Source organism: Malus sylvestris, chromosome 13, assembly GCF_916048215.2.
Source record: "Malus sylvestris chromosome 13, drMalSylv7.2, whole genome shotgun sequence".
Classification (NCBI taxonomy): Eukaryota; Viridiplantae; Streptophyta; class Magnoliopsida; order Rosales; family Rosaceae; genus Malus; species Malus sylvestris.
In genome coordinates, this window is record NC_062272.1 from 10,554,049 (window position 1) to 10,577,957 (window position 23,909).

Here is a 23,909-nt window from a genome sequence, read left to right on the forward strand (position 1 = left end):
TACTTCATAATACATATGTCATTCTATTTTGTAGTTTATGATAAAATTATATATATTAAGTATAAACAGACAATTATTTACACGAAATATAATGGATTTATTTAAATCTGTCTAATCCACCTAGGCGCCCGTCTAGATCCCGCCTAGCCGCCTAGGCGCTAGGCCCCAGCCCACTGCCCGAATAGTGCCTAGCGTCTTTTAAAACCTTGTTTGTGACAATCAAGCACCAATGCACATTGCCTCCATGTCGTCAAAATTGGCAGTGAGGAGAGAAGCGTCAATTTATAGTATATCAAGGTTAAAATAATAACAAAGAAACATAAAATAAATGAAGATGCCAAATTGTTACATAAGCCATCAAATTTAAATTTGATGTTTTGAATTTAACATCTCCCTTGGAGATGCTCTAAGCATATCGAAGTCAATTGTCATTCATTCGAAAGAAAGTTTAATCCCAAACGATTCAAACTCATTATCCTTGCAACCATGATCAACTTGCTGATGTTCTCACCAAGGCCCTACCCATGACTCAATTTCATCGACTTCTATCCAAGCTTTGAAACAGTCAATCTCCTTGATCAGCTTGAGGAGAAATTTTTCATTGTGATGGGAACACGGGTAGTGCACCACGTGTTTTTATGTAAGTGGTGGGAAATTTTTTTTTTTAAGTTATTAACTTTTTAACACATATAGTTTATCATTTATATAGTAACACGTGATGTACTAACTCGTATGTCTGTGACATTGACAAATCTCTCCAGCCTGAGGAGAGTATTAGAAGTCAACTTCAACTTTTTCTTTTTTGCTTTAACTTTTTCTTTTTGATTTTCTCCTTTTCTCTTTCATTCATTGTCCAGTAATTCGGCCTTCAAAGACTCATCGTTGGAATTTGTAGTCCCTAAATTCTAATGGAAGCAGCACCAGTTTTGAACACGACGCATCTTACCTACAGCTTGGTCAAAGCTACCCTTGATGTGAAGAGGTTAGAAACAACAGTGTTGAATTTGTGTTTGCAGTTGAAAAAAAAAAAAAAAAAACTGCTATCTTTTTTGGTTTACGAACTTTAACGAAAAGGTTTCGATATCAGTCACTTTAATGAAAAACCACATTTTTACACTAAAAAGTCTATCATTATACTATTCACTTTACCCTTTATTTTGTTTTTATCGTTAAAACTCAAAGTTTTTAAATCATTTTCATTAGTTTTCCTTTTTGGTTTTTGCTCAGGAAATATTCGTTAATTGATTGAGACAGAGAAGGAGCTTATCCTTGAAACTTGGTTTATTGATCTCCGGTATATTAGTTTTGCTTCCCTATTTTACACTCATAAACATTACAAAAAAAACCCCTTTTTAGACGAAAGGATTTCATCGGGTCAAACACTATTTCGTCACCCAGGTTTTACCTGGCAAACATTCGTCGGGTCAAGTTTGTCGCACAAAACCCATCCCTGAAACATTTGCTCGATAAGATTTTAATTTTCATTGCTTAAAGTGCGTTTACCAACTTGACCCGACAAAAATAATGTGCTAATGTGCCCGACGAACTAGTCGTCGGGCAATTAATTTAAAGAAAAATAAATAAAAATACATGCTCGACGAACGTATCATCTAGCAAAAGGTTTAATTTTTTTTTAAAAAAAATCTTATTTAAATTAATTAATTAGCTTTAATTATATTAATCTACAAATCTAAAAAATATTTAATTATATATATTTTTTTTAACAAACGATAGTATTTACACTAAGGAGAGGGGTGGGCTTAGCCTCACAATGTGCTAGCAATAATGTGGTTCAAATTCACCTTTGGAGAGAATCGAACCTAATACCTCTCACATACAAGTGAGAGGAATACCATTAGACAGTAGTACTAAGTGGCAATATTTAATTATATTAAAACTGAAATATTCATGCAAGTGTATGTAAAATATTCTAAACTAACTACCAATGGGGTGGCTCATGGATGTCGGCTGAAGGTCATCAGAGGATCGGGGGCGCGAATGCCAAGGGCTGTTATGCTTGGGCTATACTAGAAATGTAGCTCTAAAGCTCCTTCTCTCAATGGCACGCTGCTTCTTCCCAAGCTTCTTCTCTCAGGTGCACTTATTCTGGCTCGCAGGCAACTTCTCGTTGGCTCGCTAACTCCATCTCCAACTGTTACAGTCTAGAAGACGTCGTGCTTGGAATTTGAAAGCTAGATGAATAAGATCTCTTAAGGTCCCGAACCCGACCCGCTCATAGGCTGCATAATTCTTTGCATTTCCGTCGCCTAACCCCGTCCATCAGTAACTGTAGAGACACCTGTTATGTTGGGCACTTTTAGACTCCCATAATGGTGTAGGTCGGGAAAGAAGCCACATAAAGCCCAAGGGAGATCAAAAAGTCCAAGGTCCAATGGGCTTAGGAAAGGATGTTTCTAAGAGCTAAAGCCAACCGCCTATAAGTTCAACTCGACTAGGATATGTAAAGAACTTTTCGACCTCCAGGGGCACGTGGGCAGGCTAACAGCTTTATGACACAAGTCTCCAAGGACGAGCCTACCCAGAAGTTAACCAAGCCACGTGACGGATCACATTTAGTGCCAAAGACCTAGGATATGACGTAAAGTTCAGCGCTCAAAAAGATGGGGTTGGATAACCAAGGCAAGCAGGGCTCTCGACCCGCATCATTCTGAAAGTACATGCAATCTCGACCAAACACATGTCACTTCATCTCCGAATGTCTAGTTGATAGGTGAAAATGTGTTAGTATGCTAGGCTATGTAGGTGGCACATTAAATGCTAAGTTGGGAAGACCAAGATTGTGGGGGAAGGGAGGTTCATTGAGGGCCTATATAAAGGGGCAGGAACCTCCTATATTGGGGTTGGACGACTGAAGGGGGAGAGAGTTCATGTATTAGCCAAGCCCTATTTTAGTCTTGAAATCAATATAATTCAAGCAACATAGTGGATGTAGCCCAGTTTTGAGGGGTAAACTACTTAAATCTTTGAGTCCATTTCATTGTAGTCCATATCCTAAGCCCACCATAGGTTTAGTGTTTTAATATATTAACCTGTAAATTTTGAGCAGTAGCAACACCTCTGGATTAGGTGTCAGCTCCGCCATTGGCATGTCGGGTTGTGGGAGATATTGGCAAGGCACTCGTCCTTCTTCTGCAACACAGAAGCCTACAAAACAAAAACAAAAATAAAACCAATTAAGATTATCAATCCATAATTTTTAAAATTTAAGTAAATGAATTTTGAAATTTCCCAACGAAATGTAAACTCTAAACCCTAAGTCACCAAGAAAAAGGAGAATTGACCAATGAAATATTTAATGAATTGGGATTTGTCCGATGACATGGTTCGTCAGGTAAAGATACCTTCGCCAGCGAATTGTTGTTCTGTCAGGCAAAAGTTAGACATTTTTCCCTTGGCACATAAATTTTGTCTGGCGAATTTACTTTGCTCGTCGAAATGTTTCAATCGCCTAAAGCCTCTGAAAAAATTTAAAACGTTGATCATTTTTACCCGATCAATGTTTTTATTCTATTGAGTAAAGGCACTTTGCTCAACGAAATTTGGTCCGTCCGGCGAATGGTAATTTCGGGTATAGCAGGCATTTTTTTACTATTTTACAATTTGGCTATAGTGCGCTAATAATTCGATGGACAGTGACCTCTGCCTCCATGAAGCATGTATCCTTCAACACAAACGCCATGCCTACCTGATTGAAAAGTCTCAGTGTAATGAATCTCCACCATCCCCACTCTAAATTTGAAGCACTGAACTAGTAATTTACTACAAGCACCAAAAGTTTTATAAGTTTACGAGTATCTTGGAATCTAACGCACAAAGACGTTACGAACTTTTCATAAAAAATAGAACTAAATGATCCTAAACAATAGATTATATTGTTGTCTATGTATTATCGTCCTTTTAGTGTTACTCAAAACATTCAGTTGCTTTCTACTAAAAGCCCAACAAGAGACAACATTTCGCAAGAACCAACCAAAAATTGTGAACATTTTCAGTAGGTTACAAGCATAAATTATCAAACAACTTTCCACAGAACTCAAGTTCAATAGTAAGCATCACCACGTTGTATCGTATGCCATCAAGATTCAAACGCCACAAAGAACTCGAGCATCGTCGTTGTTCATGGGGTGAATTTCATAAGAGACCGGCAATAAAACATCCTTAATTTTGAAGTTTATAACATTTTCATATCCTTATTTCCACATGATTATGTAGCATTAGGATTAAGTAAATCTTTACCCTTACCAAACTGATGTCTGGCATGCACCTGGTCTAGGAGGCGTAGGCTAAACTCTGCATATATTTTACAGTCAGGAGGAAGAGATTTTGGTTCGGCTAAACTCCATTGCCTTTTTAACTTGGGATAGAGCTGTATCTTCCTGCAAAACAACCAAAACATTTACAAAACATTTAGTTAAACTGTGCTTAAGCTTCCGATGTCTTCGAGAGAAATTTATCACAGAGGGAGCGAAGTCTAACAAGTTTAGGGTTATATACCATTTCAGGTCTTCGGCAGTGAATACTTTTGAGTCGTAGGATTCGGTGTCTAGCTTTGAGAAGTTGTCAATCCTCCAAGTATTCTTGTACATAACAGGATCCCTTACCACATTGATAGACCTTGTCGTTTGCCTGTGCTTCGCTCTTTAGAAACAAAGACCTCCGCTCCGAACACACAGGTGTCATCAATGAGGAATCCATTGGAAGCTTCAGTGAAAGCTTTGTGGGAGAGAAATTGATCGAAACCCCAATCGAGTTTCATCCCATGAAGGCGCCTTTCCTTTTGTTCTAAGCAATGCACGGGGAAAACATACAAGAAAATGAGACGATGCTTTGCAAATATGAGAACTATAAGCTTCTTGATTGTTTGAATTGAATGAAAGAAATAGTACCTTGAAAAACAAAGTAGTGGCTGTTCTGATCAAGCAAAAACAACCTGAAAACAGCATACACTTCTGAAGAAATCTGGGGGGCATTTGTTCCTGACATTACCAAGTAGAGAGAGGTTCTTTCACATTCATGTTCTTGTTTCCGTTTGGATAGAAAACCAGTTTCCTGCAGCAAAACAACAAATTATACTATTATAAATTAATCGAAAATAAGAAGAAAATACTAGTAATTGATGGAAAGTTTATGAAAATAGAAATAGTAAGAATTTGTTCTTAGAAACTGAGAGAAAGGATTGTACCATTTGTATCCTCCGGCTTCGAAGTCCCTGGATTCATATTTCTCCAATGAATTTTTGGAGAGCAATGAACCCGACTGGATTTAACTGTGTAATGAGTTGGTGGTACATCCGAAATTGTTCTTAAAATCCCTGAAATAAATGTGTTCATTAGTTACTGCTTTCAACTCCAACACACCCAGGCAAACAGATAGAGCATCTTACCATCTTGGTCATCGAAGTTAAGACTGATCATGTCAATAAACTTAATTTTCCAATAATTGATTACAGAGAAATCAACCGGTTTTCAGTTCTAGAATCAAATATGTTTTCCCGCTTTTATAAGGAAAAGTTAAAGGTGCTATTCCTAACAAGAAACCTTTTAAAGATTGAATTGTCATGCTTTGCTTCAAAAAGGTAGCCTTTGTTTCGTTGAAAAGGTATCCATCACCTGCTTGTGGGTGCTTCGAAACACATTCTGCAATTTTAATTCTTATGCAAAGGAACAATGTTTACGGTGTAGCATTGTCAAACAAGTTAAGGTTAGACTAACCAAACAAAGTTTTTAGCTAAACACAAGATAAGCTACTTTAAAATAACTGGTCAAGACTCGGCATATGTCTCACAGGACGGATTTTTTAAGAAAACTGGTCCTATCAAGATACACTTCAATCACAAGTCATTTGGTGGAAAGGATTGCAGCTCTAGGGTTCTACAGAACGCCACTTTTAGGACAAACCATATCGCGGATCCAGAACTACATTTGTATTCATAAGTCAATTAACATCATTTTCACAATATCCGAAACCAAATACAAGCTGACTATAGTCCTTCCGCAATTCCATGGATAGTGACCTCTGCCTCCACTATGCAAGTATCGTTCAACAGAAACCCCTTGTGTGCCTGATTGAAGGTTTCCAGTTTAAGGAACGTAGACCAACCCCAATCCCGAGTTGATTTACTGAACCAGTTGTTAGCTGCACATAATACACCCTGATGTTATGAAGGATTCATACAATTAAACACTGAAATAGGACAATCTTTACCTGTAAACCACTCATGTTTGGCATGCATTTGATCTACAATGCGCAGGGAAAACTCTGCAAAGACTTTGAAACCAGGAACTTTTTCCGGATCATCCAATTCCAAGAAAAGAGAAATATGAGTACCCTTTCCATCGCCATTTCCCTCGGGATAGAGCAGTATCTTCCTGCAACGTTGGGAAGAATATGATGACTTTTTATTACGTATCTCTCGTTAATTGGGATGGGACCCTATTCACCTCACCTCTTTGGGTTTGAATTAAAAGAGCAAAGCCCTACATTTGAAGCAAAAATTCAACATGTTTTACGGTGATCGACCACATCTAGTGCGAAAGTTGTGTAGTTAAAATTGCATATGTAGTTTGATACTCAAAAACCATATGCTTTTGTTTGGAGGAAAATTGACTTTAGCTAACAAGGGTGATTAGTACTCTCTATTATCATGCAGGTAAAACAAGATGAGTGATACGAGATTATACTGTGGATTAAAAATTAAAAATTCTCTTATTAAGGGAATTAATATAAAGGGCCTAGAAGAGATACCATTTTCGTTCTCCCGCAGTGAATGGTTCTGATTCGCAGCAGTCAGCACTTAACTTTGAAAAGTTCTCAACCTTCCAAACATGCTTGCACATAACACCAACCTCGATCATCGATATTGACTCTCCTTTGCCAGCTCTTTTTTCTTTACAAACAAATACCTCAGCTCCAATCACACAGGAATCATCAATGACATATCCATTGGAAGCATCAGTAAATGATTTAAGAGCGATAAGCTTGTCAAATCCCGAATAACGCATCATCCCATGGAAACATATTTCCTTTTTATTGGCATCTACGGAAGATGTAGGGTAAAAAATAATATCAGCAAATGAGCAGTGAGCATTGCAATTTGCAAACAAGAAATTTTTCCAGTCTATGAATATGTTCACCTGATGAGAATTAACTTTTGAAGTTGGTATAATGTACCTTGAAGAACCAGGAACGTGCCTTTATTCTGATCAAGCAAAAAGAACCTGAAATCAACATATACTTCGCATCCCGTCTGAAGTGAATCAGCTCCAACCATTTCCAAGTAAACAGAGATGTGGCCTTCCACATTTTTCTTCTTGTTGCCATTCGGGTAGAGCACTAGTTTCCTGGGAGCAAACATACAGTATGGGGCGTATGGCTAACATTTTATTTTTAACCAGCTTACACAGCACATGATACACGAAACACATTATTGCATTACAGAGAAAATGTCATAGAACTAGTGTCTGACAGTGAGTGTGAAACATAAGTTTGCACAAGATGATATTAAACTAAAACTTTAGCAGATGATATAATGGGAGATTCACCATTTGTATCCTCCGGCTTCAAATCCACCCGACTCATATTTGTCCGCAAAAATTTCGGTTAGCCATGAAAATGACCCGATTTTTAGAGTGTAATGAGTTGGAGCTGAATCTGAATACGATGTTAAAAACCCTGAAACAAAATAGTTTTGATGAAAGCGTATATCAGGCATCTCTGGCATATAACAATATCCTGAAATCTGAAAACCGCTAATATAAAGCAGATAAGTTATCTAACCATTTTGTCGAAAGGGATTGAAAGCCATGGCAATAAAATTGGAATTGATTAACAAACTGTTAAGGCTAAACAGTTATCTTTTGCTTCAAGAGGAGCTTACCTATATATATAATGCCATTAGAGAAGGAAGTACGGGCATCCAATGAAAAGATTTTTCAGTGTGCCCCAAATAGTGTGGTATGCCACATGTCATTATACACTTTAAAAAAAAAACTTCTTTCCAATTGTATGATAATATGTGGTGTATCACTTCGTGTTTTGAACAGACTAAAAAATCTCACCACACAATGAACTTGCTGCAGATTGGACGATATGTGTCTTTTCATCTCTCTATACTGTATTCAATAGCTTCATACACTGGATATACCTTCGGTTTGGTAAATTTGAAAGTGAAAAGATTGTATAAAGGAAGACGCGTATACTTTAATCTTCACACCACACAAAGGTCTTTCTTCACCGACACAAAGCACTCAAACCTTTATTCCCAAGCACAATGAGGCAATATTGATGCCCATTAAAATGAAAATTTGGAACTTTGAATTAGCAACATAACTTGAACCCGAGGCTACTACCTAGAAGAATATGAAAAGGTTCTTGTTAGTGCTGTTGCGATAATAGATTTAGGGACCGGTTTGCAGCTCCATTGAGAGGATTTGAATCCCATCTGGATCCTCTTTGTGAGGATTCATATTCATTTATCGTATATTGTACAATTATAAATCATTTTAATTTTTTTATATAAAATTAAATACAAATAATACTTTAAAATAACTAACCGCACGATGTATAAGATGCTAGGATATCTGAGATTTCATAAAAAGGATTAGGAGAGAATCCTTGTCCCCATTGAGAAATATTGGAAGCCAACTTCAACTTTTTCTTTTTAGCTTTAACTTTCTCTTTTTTCTTTGTTGTCAACTTTTTCTTTTTGCTTTTCTCCTTTTTTTTTTTTCTTCAACACACATAGTCCTCACCTTATGGCAGAGGTAAGAGAACTTAATACCTAAGATCCGATACTATTAAAGTTGTCCCACTTTGATCTCGAGACATGACAAAAATAAACTGCCTATGTACATATGAAAGGGATCAAGCCAATCGTAGTTCACCATTTTGTTAATCTAAAAAAATTTGTATTTGCAATGACTTCCAAAAATTCTCATGGCATTATCTGGTAGGAAGACATAGCGTTCTAGACAACTCACAATCAAGAACAAATAACATTTCAATAACTCTGATTCGCATACAGTTTTTGCTTACGTGTTCGTGGGATCGAGATTTATTTGAAAACATTAAGAGTGACCCAATACGGATTTTTAATGACTAATTATGAAAAACCGAACTTTGTAACTCTAAGATTAATAAAAAATAAATTAAATTCCCAAAAATTCAAACCTAAGAGTCAATGAACCTATGTAGAAGAATTAATGAGCCTAATTGTTCAACGGGCCTAAATAACACTCACCCTCAAGTTGTTTTAACATATTTCCATGAATGATGGTTCAAGGCTTCAAGCCACTTTTGTAAGAGAAGAGAGGGTTTTAACAGGTTCCTTTAGATCATCCAATTCTAAGTGGAGAGAAATATGAGTACCCTTACCTTTCTGATATCCCTTAGGATAGAGCAGTAGCTTCCTGCAACAGCCATCACATGAAGAATAAGATTACATTTCAAGACATGAACATCCTACTTTAATTAAAACAACAGTTTTATACACATTGAAGAAAAAATTTAGCAACCCATTGAAGAAAAAAAATTAACAAAGGTGATTTAGCTCTATTATGATAGGAGGATAAGAGATTCGACGCTCGAGTAAGATTAACAACATTTTCTATAAAAGGTTTTGATAAGATGGTGAATGACTTTTCGAGAGTTAAATATCTTATCATCAAATATACCACCTCAAGTCTTCAGCAGTGAATGCTTCCGAGTAGTAGCACCCAACATATGCATCTAACTTTGACAAGTTCTCAACCTTCCAAACATGCTTGTGCATAACGCGTTGTTAATCAAGTTCTCAACAAGAACTTAATTATATCCCATAGTAAATCACTTCTACCCTCTTTGCACTGAATAGCTACTGAATAGCTATTAATGTTGCTTTCTATAACCAAATATCATAATCCAAACAAAGTTTTTTGGGTAATGCTAAGGAAACTAAATTTGTAGACAAAATTTTGTAAACTCAATGATATGGAAGTTGATGATTGGATTATTACTCAAATGTTGATTAACGTGTTTATTTCTTATTGATGATACATCTTTGTAAATTTAGTCTACTTAGCATTACTCAAGTTTTTTTATGCTAAACACTAAGATGCTATACTGAGTGACAGATTTTTTATTTTTGTTTTTGTTATAAGCAACACTCTACATCATTCAACACTGAAGGGAAGGGGAGGGTTTGAAATTTGAACCGGCCGGGACACGATTTAATAGATGATACATGAATGTTGAACCGTTTCTTTTGGCTGTTTCTAAAAAGGCATTATTACGTAAATGTTAAGGTTATATCAATCTTAAATAACCTCACACGATAAGGTGACATGTTAAAAATGTGCATGTCAATGGCTCAATATGTTTAACGCATTACACATTTTAAAAGAAGAAAAGGGGCCTTTCAATTCATAAAAGTAACAAACTTCACCCTAAATTTATTACAAACATCAAAATACTCTTCAATAACAAGTCATTTGGTGAACAAGGACTTTAGAACTGGGGTTTGATAAGCCACATTTAGACATGTGCTTTTACAATTTCATGGACTAACATGCCTTCCCTTAATCAAAACATCATTTTAGCAAATCAAACATTTGTCCCTTCATTCGTAACATCATTTTAGAAATAGCAAAATTAACATACGACGTGCCGACTACAATGCTGTTGCAGTTCCACGGATTGTGACAACGGCCTCCGTTATGCAAGAATCCTTCACGGAAAATCTTCTGTCCGAATTATCGAGAGTGTCCAGTGAAATAAAGCTAGGCCAACCCCAACTGGTAGTCGAGGAACTGGACCATATTAGCTGCACAGAATAAACCCACATGTTATAAAGGATGAATAAATTAAACACTAAAATAGGACAATCTTTACCTTTAAATCTCTCATGTTTGGGGTGCAATTGAACGACAATGCGCAGGGAAAACTCTGCAAACACTTTGAAACCAGGATATTTTTCCGGATCATCCAATTCCAAGTGAAGAGAAATATGAGTACCCATTCCAGCGCCATTTTGCCTTGGGATAGAGCACTATCTTCCTGCAACAAGATGAGTGATAAGAGATTATACAGTGGATTAAAATTTTGAATAGATCTTAAGGTAATAATATAAAAGTCCAGGCAGAGATACTATTTCCGGCAGTGAAGGGTTCTGATTTGTAGAGGTCATCACCTAACTTTGAAAAGTTCTCAACCTTCCAAACATGCTTGTGGATGACAGCATCCTTGATCGTCAATATAGACTCTACTTTGCCATCTCTTTTTTCTATACGAACAAAGACCTCAGCACCAATCACGCAGGAATCATTAATGACATAACCGTTGGAAGCATCGGTAACTGATAAAAGATAAGCTTATCAAATCCCGAATAACGCATCATCCCATGGAAGCATTTTTCCTTTTTGGCATCTATGGAATATGAAAAGAAAAAAAATAATGATCAGGAAATGAGTAGGACTAGAGAGCATTGCAATTTAACAAGAAAAATTTCGGGTCTATGAATATGATCACTTGATTTTTTTTTTTTTCTTTTTTTTCTCAAAGAATATGATCACTTGATGGGAATTAGGTTTTGAAGTAGATATAATGTACCTTGAAGAACAAGGAACATGCCTTTATTCTGATCAAGCTCCTTCAGCTCCAACCATTTCCAAGTAAACAGAGATGTAGCCTTCCGCAATTTTCTTCTTGTTTCCATTCGGGTAGAGCACTAGTTTCCTGAGAGCAAACACACAGTATAATTGAAACATAAGTTTGCAGAAGATGTTATTAAACTCAAACGCGAGCAGAAGATATAATGAGGGTTTAACCATTTGTATCCTCCAGCGTCAAATTCTCCCGTCTCGTATTTGTCCGCCGAAGATTTGTTAAGCAATGAAAACGACCCAATTTTTAGAGCGTCATGCGTTGGAGGTGAATATGAATATCTAACCATTTTGTTGAAAGGAATAATAAGACATGGCAATAAAATTGAAATGGATTGACAAATGTAAAGGCTAACCTATATAATGTCATTAGAGGAGGTAACCTATATACAATGTCATTAGAGAAAGGAGTATGAGCATGCAATGAGCTTGCTGCACGTTGGACGAGATATGTCTTTTCATCTCTCTATAATGTATTAAATTTAATAAATTCGTTGTTCAATCTCTTCGTTTTTCGATTTCATTAAAAAGAAAACTACTGAATAGCTTCATACACTCTAAATTTCGATAAAGAAAGAGAGTAATTCAATATAATTCATATTAAGTGTATTTTTGCTAACCACCCTCCATTGCTCATCCTTCTTTCTTTACAAACAAAAACCTCATCTCCCTCCCGAAATTTAGATGAATTTAGTGTAGATTATCATATCGTGTCACAAAAAAAAAATGAGCCTCACAAGTAGTCTCCATTTCTTACAAAACATAGAGAATATCTTCGTTAATGTCCAACATTGCCTTTGGAAATAAAGAAACTTATCAATTTCAATCCTGACGAATGGTAGAATTAATGGCATGTTCTTTCTAGTTAGTGCATTTGTCCCTAATCTCCCTATCGCCTCATTTGGCAGCTAAAATTGGATTGGATTAATGGCATGTTTAATTACTTGGCATACGAGGTTGGAAAAGAAAGTGACAAGAAATCCGCACGGTTTTGTCATGTGCAGTGCACATATAAAGCACATCACTTCCTTTCCTTACCCCAAGTGAGTGAGTGGGATTTGATACCAATGCAGTCATCATATCTCTCTTGTTCCTACAAGGGCGGCTTGCACAGCATGAGCTGAATTATGAATTGAATGGCATCGGTAACATAAGTCTGGATGCCTATCCAGTGCAATCTAAAGCCAAATTTTTGGTAGTGGAAGGAATAGGATGAGAAAGAATGAGTACGAGATAAACAATCATCGCCATCGCCATGGCCATGGCCATGCAAGTCATCAATTTCTACAATCAACAATACAAAACGTTGGCAATGAAAACGTACAAGTCTCCGGTTGGAAGTTGGATTCTTAATCATAAACATCAGAAACTCATAAACTACGGCTTCCTTTCTGGAAATACTTTGCAATCAATAAAAAAAAATCTAAAACCGACAGAACTGGTCGCCCCCCAACTGATACGCGTATAACTGTATATGCACAACATAGCGTGCGAAAAGTGTCAACTTTACGACTATAATCAGACTAGTAAGGGTTCCAACGACACTTCACAGCTGTAACCAGACTAGTAATCATTCCTCATACCCAGAAGGATCAAAAGTCCCCAGCTATGACGACACTCCTCCGGACCTTGGCCTTGTGTACCCAAGGTTGATTAGCTTCTGAACCAACAATTTTTCAGCATCTGCCTGAAATCACAAAAAGAAGGGGCAAATGATTCAGTGAAAATAGCTAACAAAATGTGCAAACACGAACAATCCATTCCTGTGTATATGTAAACGACATCAGATAGTCTTATGTTCATGTGTGTTTCTCTATGTGTTCAAGAAGAGGGTACAGACCTCAAGCATGGGACTATTCTTAGGAATGTTGCAAGCCAGGATTATGTTAAGTCCAGTCTTTAACACTGAAAATAACGGCATGTCAGACAATGGAGGAGGCGGAAAAAACTACAAAAATAAAAAGACGATGACAGACCCAAATTTATGTGAACAAAATTGATAACCTACCTAATCTTCGAGCAATGCCCGAACCTGTATTATCAGAAGCCCCTCCAAGTATGGATGTAACACCCACTGTATTCTGTGGCATCAATTGTAATGATTGTAGTTAAAAAAATGTAATCCCAAGCAGCACAAAGAGGTCAGAATTCACAAGTGTAAAGAGAGATTAATTTTAGAAGAAATTTAACACAAAATTACCAACTTACAGGTCTCATAGGTGCTGCTGCATACAAATGCCCAATTTTTGCAGAGTTGCAACCAATCCATGCATAGATCTACACTCATAATAATCAGAAATTTTAACCCAATTCAGATTTTGTTCAGAGTTTCAAACTTCTGACTCTGAGAATCGATCCATTTTTAACAACACGTGCAAATAACCGCCTACATTTTTCTAAGCAGAAATAAAAAAAACCCCAATTTTGGCAGATTTGTGAACCGATCCATGCATATATCTACACTCAAAATAATGGAAAAGATTTACCCAATTCAGAAGTTGGTCAAAGTTTCAAACTTCTGAAAGTTATTTAACCACATCTGCAAATAATCACCTAGATTTTTCCAAGTAAAATAAAGAATTAACACCAATTTTGCAAAGTTGCTATCAATCCTTGCCTATAATTACAGTCAAATTAATGACCAAATTTTGACTTGGGCAGTTCAATTCAGCATTAAATTGAACAAACAAGAGGAGAGATGTGGATGGAAGACGAACCTGCTTGGGAAGGCGGATGATTTGGAGGTGGAAGGCGGTTTCGTTGACGACCTCACTGAAGCACGTGATTTGCAAACCACCGGCATCGCCGTCGTCGTTGGTGTAGCTCGGACCAGTCGGTTCTTCGTGTTTGGAAATTTGAGCGGAGCTAAACGCGTCGTTTAGAGCGCCGAGGTCTAAATCACTCCGCGCCATTGCTCACCGGAAACGAGCAGAGTGGGACACAGAAGGTCACAAGGCAAGGGCTTTAGATGGGCTAAGCGGGCTTTCACTTTTACGTTTAAGGTAAAAGTGGTTAATCATCATATTTCTACGTTTTTTTATAATTTTGGTAATATACATGAGAAAGTTAAAAACACACAATAATGCACCACTTTTTTTTACAAGTGTATTTTAACAATTCAAATCGTTTATTTTTTAGAAAATTATTCATAGATTATCTTTGCAAAAAAAAATTTAAACAAATCCAAAACTATTAAGACATTCATTTGTATTGAAGAAAATGAAAGAATACGGTTCTATAAAGATCCCTAATCCAACATTCATATAGCTTCAGATTTGAGTGATTTTTTATAGACACAATTTTTGAGGAAAGATCTAAAACAGAAGATTTGAATCATTGAAGTATATTACAAAATAAGCTTCACAAAAATGTGCATTACAAAATATGTGAAAATGTGATATCACAGATCCGTCCCTGTTATATATACCCATTACATATATATTCTTTAGTGTAAAACAAAAATTTGCACAATTATTTAATACAAATAATTATTTCTAACTACAATCAATGCATTACAATGAGATTATGTAGAGCAACCCACCCTTTTCTTCACTCAACAGTCTCAACCTAAGGAATAAGGATATAAACTTAAAAGACAACAAAAATGAATAAATTTCAATAAAATCAATGGATACAGAATGTACAGCAGAATTTGAAAGGAAACTAATAGCCCGCATCAGCAACATATTCTTAGGTAGCCATCTTCAGTTCCAACCAGGAACAACCTTGAGAAGGGTAAAATACTTATGCTTGACAACACCGAAAAATTTCTTGCTCCGTGATCCGCCATGTACAGTTTTTGACATGTAACAGCCTGCTGTCCGTCCTGAGAAATGATAACCACAACCGTCTATCTGTTAGTCTTAAAAAGAAAATGTGAGCGAGTGCAAATCATATATGTGCGAGACATGGTGATAAAAGTTCAGCGACATTTACATCATCGGAGGATTTAGACAGAGAAGAAATTCCAATCTTATTTCTGGAAATTGAAATAACGTCTTGGCCCCACACGGAGAATGAAGATACACCGTCTGTGTGACCCTGAAGAATTGTGGGCTGAGATGGCCAATTCCTGCATAAGGAGTTGACAAGTTTTAGAGAGAGCTGGATAGTGTATGCATTCGTTACAGAATGTCTGGATCTGGAATTACCTTCTCAAGTCCCAAATTCTTAAAGACCTGTCAAGAGAGCTGGACACAAGTAAATGGTCCTCTGGTGCAGCCAACTGCACCCGTTAAACGATAAATTAGAAATGAATTTGATTTAAAATGAAGATTTTTCTCTGGCTTTTTCTGCAATACCTTTGTCACGTATCCATCATGAGCCTTCCAAGAGGATATAACATTTCCGCTCCTTGCATCAAATAATCTACAATGACCAGAACTCAATCCAGCTGCAATCCAAGAGGGTGAAGAAGCTCCATCCGGCTGCATTTTATCAGACCCACAGGAGCATATGGAAGAAATAAGAGAAGGATATCCAGACTCCATAGAATCCCCCCTCCAAAGGTGAAGCTTTTGTCCTCGGACAACATCAATGAACCTGTAAGATTCAAGGAACATTAAAAAAACCGAAGTTGCGTGAAACATTATCTCATCTACACCAGCTTGTAAGGGGATATATGTGCAATACTATTTATCTACCTGAGTGAACCATTTCCAGTGCCAACTACAAGCTTTTCACCAAGTTCTGTCTGATGCATACAAGTATACAAGCTCCCATCAAATGCCCCAGTCAATATTCCACTCGACTGTGCATTGGAACTGAGCATATTAACCTGGTCAAGATTGGCCCTGGAGGAAGAAGATGGAGGGCTTGCAACATGTGCAGAATCCACAGATGGTTCAGAGTATACTGAAATTAATTTTCCAGTTCGGCTACTCCAAACATGTATCGTTCCATCACAGGATGCAACTCTTCCACTAGACGATAAGACACAAATATCGTTCACAACCTAGGAACAACAAACAATAATCATTGTGATTAATAGGAATACAGTAAAAAAGGTTTCAATTTAACAAGGTATAAGCAAACCTCCTCGTGGCCATAGTATCCTGATACACAATTGCTTCTAGCCAGCTCCCATTTTTGAACAGTCCCTTTGAACCCTGCACCAATTCCTGCTGTAAAAACCGTACATTCATCTGGGCAGACAGCTAAATACCTTAAGGCCCCAGGGTGCGCACGAACTGAGTATATAACAGATGCTCTGATCTTCCATGGATGTTCATCCTTCACACCCCCAGCACGGGCCAGAAAATCAGGCCCATCCCAGCTAGAAGCTGGACTAGGGAACCAAAACCAGGGCTCGAATTTAAAATTTGATGGATGCATTTCAGCTGAACTCTGATGCATTGCAGAGAACCGTTTTTGAGGCATCATGTTTTTGGCACCTCTAGTTCCTTGTGATTGTGGAATTGACCATCCAACCCCATTAAGCAACAGCTTAGCAGGACTGTATTCAGGAGTTGAGCGATTGCTGAATGCAGATCTTTTACTGAGTATAGTGTCTGAACCACTTCGAGACAATTCTCCTGTGTGTTCCCACTGAATCACGACAGGTTCAGAATATGAAGTGCAAAATTTTTGGATATGTTTCAGGTACCCCTATAACTTTTCTGTGTCTATGTGTGTGTATATCTGTCTTTGAGAGAGAGAGTGCATGTGAAAGAAACACTACTGTACCTTCCAGTTATGATATTGTAGAAGATATTGCTCAAGTAATAACCATGTTGTACAACACTGACGAAGCTTCTCTATCCCAAGAAGGTATGCAAAAGAAGGATACAGAAGCAACCTGCCAACAACCTAGTAATTCAACACATATTTGAGGCAGGCAATAACATGTTCAAAATTTATATTCCAGCGTAACCTAGTAACTAAGCAGGGACAATGAACTGTAAAAAGAACTCACGCAAGGTCCATACGACTTTCAATCAGACCCCCTCCGTCAATTATTGGCTTTGAACTCTTCAGCCTTCTGCCAAAGGAAGTAGAAGCATTAGCCTTTCTCGGTGAGAAAGCAAGCTCATCAAATAGCTCTTTAAGTTGTGGCAAAACATGCAATGCTGTCAAATCTGGTCCTATCCGTTCACAAACTGCCATTAGGGTAGTAGCAGCAACCTGGACAAGAGAGGTATTATAGCATTACTGGAAACTGTAACGCAATGGCTAGTATGTGAGAAATTGCAGCCCTTGCAACTGGGTGACAATCATTGGATTTCTGAAACAAGTGTAAATGCATGCACAAGCATCACCTGAAGCACTCTATGTTCAAAATTTGTCTCCATAAGAACCAGAACCTGTGGGCAACTTTTATCCTGTATAATATAAAAATTCAATTATTTCCAAGAACACTCCTAGTTTTCACATTGAATTAATAAGGAAAGAAAATCGCATACTTCAACTAGCTCCTTCGCAACCACCTCCCTTGGCAAAAATGCAACAAGGCCATCTATTGTCGTCAAACAATCAATAAGAGCAAAAGCACTCCAGCTGTGGACAGGCTCAGGCTTATTCATACGTGAAACGCCAATACAGGAATGAAACACATGTTTTAGCAACGGCAGCATCTGTCTGACAATGAAGTTCTCTCCCAATAGACCACCTGAAATTTGAGAACATAAAAGAATTAGAAGAAGAACATACCAATTCGAGAAAAAATCACATCAAAATTCGTTGAACAAGAATACCAATTCGAACCAGCACGTCAATTCCATCACTACTGAGACCTTTCCCAAAGCATTGGATCAGGGGCAAGATTGTCTGGTGAAAGAATAATGGTTAGCTGGAGTATTGTGAGTTTTTGTTTGTCCATTTCTAAGACAGATTCGCACAATTTTAATTTTGTGAAGTCACAAAGGCAAGAATACTGGGTTGGTTTAACCTGATGAATGGTAATAGGTATACCAAGTTCTTCACTTGAGCAAATAAGCAGCACGGAAGCAGCGGTTGCTGAACTATTATGAGCGGCAGTATATAAGTTCAATATAACAAGAGGATGTACAGTTTCAAGATATACTTGTTTGCCAGTTCGATTCCATATCTCTCGAACAAAGGAGTCTTGTAGAATCGAAACCTTTAGATGTGAATAAACTGTAGTCTGAAACAAAGATGTCTATAAGAAACAGTTCAAGAAGATATTCCCAATAAAACTGAAAAAAAATAAATCTCAAAACTAACCTGTAAAATCTTCTGGATGGCAGGCAAGACTAATGTCTTCACTGCTTTAGGGGTCAAACTTTTGATGAATTCTTTCAGTAGTATATAAGCCCATTCGGCTTCAGTATCTGATAAGGGAGTCACCACAAATGATAAGCAATAAGGAGCACACATTTCCGCAGCAAATGTTCCCATTGCCTTGAGGACTCCTTGCTTTGCAAAATTTGCAGCATACTGAAGGCAGGATCCACCTTTAGCCAGCAGCTGGAGAGGGGCCAGAAATAAGTAGGACGCCTTAACCGTAGTAGGAAAATATGGTGATTCCAACAGACACTTAGCCGATGGTCTCCTAATTTGTGTTACCCAGAGAGAGAGTGAGAGAGAGCAAGGGAATAACATACAGTATTTTATTTAAAAACTGAGAAATGAAAATGAATACCTCATGCAATCCTTTTGAATGCAAGCTTCAACAAGTAATTTGGTGTGAGGAGGAAGTTCATGCATCAATCCAGGTAATACACCACTGTCCAAGTACATGGTCAATGAGCTTGGGTCAAAAAGTGGCTTCCTCAAATGAAGTTCTGCTAAGAGACAACCGACAGAAAATATATCCCTTGCAATTTCTTCAGAGAACGTCTTTAAACAAGATGATTTTTCCCTCCAAAGAAATAGCTCTTGATATCCCCGGGAACCTTCATCCTCCACTTCAATATGCTCAAGTAGATAACTTGTATCAATATGTAAACGTGACAACTGGTTTTTCTTAGTGTCAGATGACACAGGTATACTTTTGTTAACATTCTTACCTGATGACTCTTGTACAGGAGAAATGTCCCTCACAAAGTCTAGATGGTAGCCATAGAGGGGACTTAAATGCATAGCATGTTCACAAAAGGAAGATGCATCTTCTAATTCTTGCAAGTAAGCAGTTTCAGATAGGACAGAACTCTCACTCCTTAATTCATGATGCAAAGTTGATTCATTGGTGCTATCACATGGTTTCCGCACTGCACCTCGACGCATAGGGTGAGGTTGAGTGAACAGCTGACGGCGTCCTGCAGACCTCGGCATCATAGGTTCTGATGAAGGAAGCATTACATTCTTTGCAGAAACAGCTGCCTCACCTGACATCTTGTAGCCAAAGGTGATATCAATCCAGTGATGGAGTTCACATGAGACCCGTTCGCTTTCTAAAGCATCACGATGCAATTTAATGAATTCCTCAGGACCATCTGCCCATGAAGGTACCGCCAAGTCAGTCATACCAGCATGAAGTGAATGAAAAATTTGAGGATTGCAGTAAAACTCCGGAATACACTCATCAGGGGTCCACTGATAAAGTCTTTGCATGGTAGAGGGATATTCATTAGGTTCATAGACTGAGCGAACAGCCATACGTAGAACACTCAAAGGTAACCTCCTAGCTTTATAACTGCAGACAGCCAATTCAGAAAGACATTCATCAGATACGTGATGTGGGAACTCCGATGTTGAATAGGTGAAGTCCAACTGTTCATCACCTTTAGCCAACCTCCATTTACTCTTTTTTAAATCCCGCCACCCTGCATCTGAATTCTCATCAGGTTTCATGCTAAAATCTATTACCCAAGGCATCACTGTATGAAATGTGTGGTCACCCCACCTTCGCCCAGCTAATCTATTCAAGATGAGAAGATACTCAAAATTACTGATCTCTCCTCTCCACCATTGATTGAAGTCACGATGCCAGTCTATAGATGGGGAAAGCTTCAAATCAGCATAAAGACCTTGAGAGGGACAACCAGCTTCTGAACAACCTACCTTTTCCGGTAAGGTACTTGTGCATCCCTTGCCTCTTGAACTTGAACTAAATCCTACCCCGGGCTTATCAAAAATGGACAGCCAAGACCAGCATGATTCAGTAAGCATTACACTGGATGGACATATATTGCCATGGGCAACCCCTAAACCATGAATATAAGCTAGAGCCGAGAGCAACTGGTATATCAGAAACCTTATATGCCAGTCAGATTTTAAGGCTTCGGGACTGTAATGGAGAATGTTTTCCAATGTGTACGGAGTTTTTGGAAGAGCTACATCTATATAATGGGATGCTTTAACCATCATAAGTACGGGAGCAATATTTGGATGCCTTTGGGAGCCAGGGAACTGATTCTCATCAAACGACGGTATCCCAAGTAAGTTAAGAAAATTTACACTGTCTCTCCCTGAAGCTTTCCCTTCAATCAAGAGACTAAGCGAGTTCAATATGTGATCTTCCAAAGACCCGGTCAAAGAGTTAACAGCAAGCTCTTCAAAAACTGAGTCTGAGAAATTGCCAACATAACTAACCGGTACCAATGCACTGATAACCCTCGAGCAAGAAAACCTAGTGGAATGCTTACAGGTAGAACTATGTAGCAATATTTCTGTGCCACCATTTGACAAACACTTAGGCTCAATCATTAAAGAATCTGACTTTGGTTTTTCATTACTGTAAACATCAGAACTAATTTCTCCTTCATCCCGAGTTACTCCAACTGAAGCGATCCTACCATCAATCCCATTATCACTGCAGCCTTCAGCATTGTCCAGGACATATTCATTACTGGAAAAAACAAAAAACAAAAACCCGAATCTATCTTCATCCTCCATCATTTCAGCAACAGAAAATCATCGATTATGTTCGAATTTCGATTCATATTATACATAACCAATGTGGGGTTATTACATACTGATCAAAATAAACTAAAAAATCTGAAATTTGTGACAAAAATGAGTAATTAGAGTTAGCTTAAGGGTCTTACACATATTTAGTCAAGCAATCATTTGGATGACTGGGTAGAAATTTGAGCAAAAACTGAGGAGCCGAAGCAGCTTCCCCACTTGAATTACACAACTACAAACACCAACTGCTTCAGCATTTGAACGTTTTGAAATACAAAATGCACAGAGATGAGAAAGAAAGAGAAGGAGTGAGAAGGTTTGAACCTTGACCTGGACGACGGCGGAGGAGCCGAAAGGGAAGGCGGAATCGGAGAGGCCGTACGAGAAAACGAGTTTGCCGGAGAAGTCGGAGTGAATCCGGCGTTGGAGGCAGTCGAAGCACATTTGCTGCGCCATTTGATCGTTCGATTTCAAGATTTCAAGGATTTGCTTGGAAAGTTTCTCTCCATTTTTGTTTCTTTGTATCGAGAGCTTTCGTGTGAGTCTTTGGTCTTACCAGTTTACCACTCAACGCTTTGATCGATTGGTGCGCGCTACCGAACTAACTGGAAAAATCCCCCAAACGCTTCAACGCCTCGTCACTTCTGCTACAAGTTTTTCGGGATTTTTTTTCTCTCACTTTTTTTTTTAAATGTTTTCGTCTCGTTTACTAATTCATAAGGAATTGGGAAAAATTAGATTGATCAGGAATTGAAATGAGATTAAACCAAAATCAGATTTTTGTTGAAATTATTTACTAAAATTTCTTACAATCGGAGTAGGAATCATATTTATTTATATAAGTTATTTACTTAATACATAAATCAAAATGAAAACTAAGGTAATTACTAAATTGTCTGTATTCCAAGTATATAATTTTTATATTTTTTGATAAATTTAAAAATAAAATAAAAACTATATGAAAAAGTTTTATAAAGCATTTATAAATTCACTCAGTATTACGATCTAGTTGTACTTCTCTTCACTTATAAGTGAGAGGTGTTAAGCTCGATTCTCACAAAAGACGAGTTTGAACCATATTATTACTAGTTTAGTGTGAGGTTCAGTTCACCATTCTTCTTAACGTAGATATTTTTTGCTCAAAAAATAAATAAATAATTGTACGGTTTATCTTTTTTTTATTTTTTTTTTTGTAATGTCCAAAGGATATTTGTGTAGTTAATGTTAAAAAAAAAAAACTTTAACGAAAAGCATCCGGTACTGTTCACTTTAACGAAAAACCACATTTTTACACTAAAAAGTCAATCCTGGTACTATTCACTTTACCCTTTATTTTGTCTTTATCATTAAAATTCAAAGTTTTCAAACCCTTTTCATTAGTTTTCTTAAAAAAAAAATGGAAAACCAACTGAGAGCCATGCTTGCTCTGCTTCCCCATCCCTCAATTATTTTTCTTCTCCTGAAGCCCTAAATGCACCCCATTGCCCAGTTCTTTTCAGCCATCCCCCAACTCCTTTCAGCCTCCCCTTCTTCTAATTCTTCCCTTCTTCTTGTTCCCTTCTGATTCTTCTTCTTGTTCTCTTCTGATTGTTTTTTCTTTCTCGTGAAGACCGCACCGCACCGCACCCCATTCCCCAATTCTTTTCAGCTTCTCCATCTCTTTTTTCCATCTTATTCTTCTTCTTCTTCCCTTCTGATTTTTCTTCTCCTTTGATATTGGTCACTGCCCGCAGAGACACAGAAAAGCAGGGAAAGAGGTGGAAGGGAGACGAGATAAGGGTATTTTGGATATAAAAATGGGATTTCAGATAGAGACTTTCTCTCGGAATTCAAATCTCATCTATTACTCGGGAGACTGATTCCGAATATATTGGGAGTCTGATTCCCCATATTAGATGGCCCCATGTACATTTCATTCCCTCAAATGTTGGTAAACACTTGAATAACCTGGGAGGAGTGCAATTCCCATTCCTTTTGTCCCACTCCTCTTACGTAAACGCACGAGCCATAAGAATAATAATTCTTCCTAGCATTAAATAAGTCATAATAACTTGAACATCTTAGATTTGAATTAAAAACATGTGAATTCTAGATTTTATTTGTCACCTAAAAAAGTTACTAAAATTTGTTATGAAAAAATTGAAGTCAAACAGGAGAGATGGATTATTTTTTTATTTTCTTTACTACGTTAGTCGGGAAAATGAGCATATAAAACAGTAATATTACATAAGCATTCAGATAATATATAGAGCTCTTAACGTGCAAAAGTTTACAGTAACAATTAATGCATATTGAAGTCATGCCTTAGAACAAAAGGTCGTACCCAATGCACAAGGCTCCCGCTTTACGCAGGATCTGGGAGAGGTGAATGTCGGCTAGCCTTACCCCCATTTATGGAGAGGCTGCTCCTAAGTCTCGAACCCGAGACCTACAGCTCATGGGCGA

General features: G+C 37.6%; 3 protein-coding genes and 2 pseudogenes across 5 annotated transcripts; all 5 read right to left on the bottom strand.

The window, feature by feature from the left end:
* Nucleotides 1-1,691: 1,691 nt before the first annotated feature.
* LOC126595179 (uncharacterized) lies at nt 1,692-5,778 on the bottom strand (annotated as a pseudogene).
* Nucleotides 5,779-5,927: 149 nt separating this feature from the next.
* On the bottom strand, nt 5,928-8,042 carry LOC126595173 (uncharacterized). Of its 2 annotated transcripts, XM_050261558.1 has the most exons (6): nt 7,798-7,949; nt 7,563-7,692; nt 7,192-7,361; nt 6,766-7,057; nt 6,226-6,389; nt 5,928-6,156 (listed from the first exon to the last, which is right to left on the bottom strand). In XM_050261558.1, the coding sequence occupies exons 1-6, from the start codon at nt 7,823-7,825 to the stop codon at nt 6,002-6,004; spliced, it is 939 nt and encodes a 312-aa protein (XP_050117515.1). In that variant the 5' UTR covers nt 7,826-7,949; the 3' UTR covers nt 5,928-6,001. The 2 variants fall into 2 exon arrangements, with proteins under 2 accessions (XP_050117515.1, XP_050117516.1); XM_050261559.1 differs by having other exon boundaries at nt 7,192-7,692; nt 7,898-8,042.
* A 2,348-nt stretch (nt 8,043-10,390) lies between these two features.
* LOC126597269 (uncharacterized) lies at nt 10,391-11,972 on the bottom strand (annotated as a pseudogene).
* Nucleotides 11,973-12,884: 912 nt separating this feature from the next.
* LOC126597762 (uncharacterized) lies at nt 12,885-14,643 on the bottom strand. Of its 2 annotated transcripts, XM_050264594.1 has the most exons (6): nt 14,375-14,643; nt 13,866-13,934; nt 13,666-13,738; nt 13,498-13,562; nt 13,241-13,344; nt 12,885-13,125 (listed from the first exon to the last, which is right to left on the bottom strand). In XM_050264594.1, the coding sequence occupies exons 1-5, from the start codon at nt 14,567-14,569 to the stop codon at nt 13,264-13,266; spliced, it is 483 nt and encodes a 160-aa protein (XP_050120551.1). In that variant the 5' UTR covers nt 14,570-14,643; the 3' UTR covers nt 12,885-13,125; nt 13,241-13,263. The 2 variants fall into 2 exon arrangements, with proteins under 2 accessions (XP_050120551.1, XP_050120550.1); XM_050264593.1 differs by having other exon boundaries at nt 12,885-13,344; nt 14,375-14,642.
* Nucleotides 14,644-14,984: 341 nt separating this feature from the next.
* On the bottom strand, nt 14,985-22,165 carry LOC126595104 (protein GFS12). The gene is made up of 16 exons (XM_050261450.1): nt 21,795-22,165; nt 21,605-21,696; nt 19,258-21,405; nt 18,840-19,167; nt 18,544-18,759; nt 18,350-18,422; nt 18,059-18,264; nt 17,915-17,977; nt 17,572-17,780; nt 17,343-17,454; nt 16,692-17,204; nt 16,301-16,611; nt 15,959-16,199; nt 15,809-15,882; nt 15,594-15,729; nt 14,985-15,483 (listed from the first exon to the last, which is right to left on the bottom strand). Exons 1-16 carry the CDS (start codon nt 21,918-21,920, stop codon nt 15,334-15,336), a joined length of 4,998 nt encoding a protein of 1,665 aa, XP_050117407.1. The 5' UTR covers nt 21,921-22,165; the 3' UTR covers nt 14,985-15,333.
* Between the last annotated feature and the right edge of the window lie 1,744 nt (nt 22,166-23,909).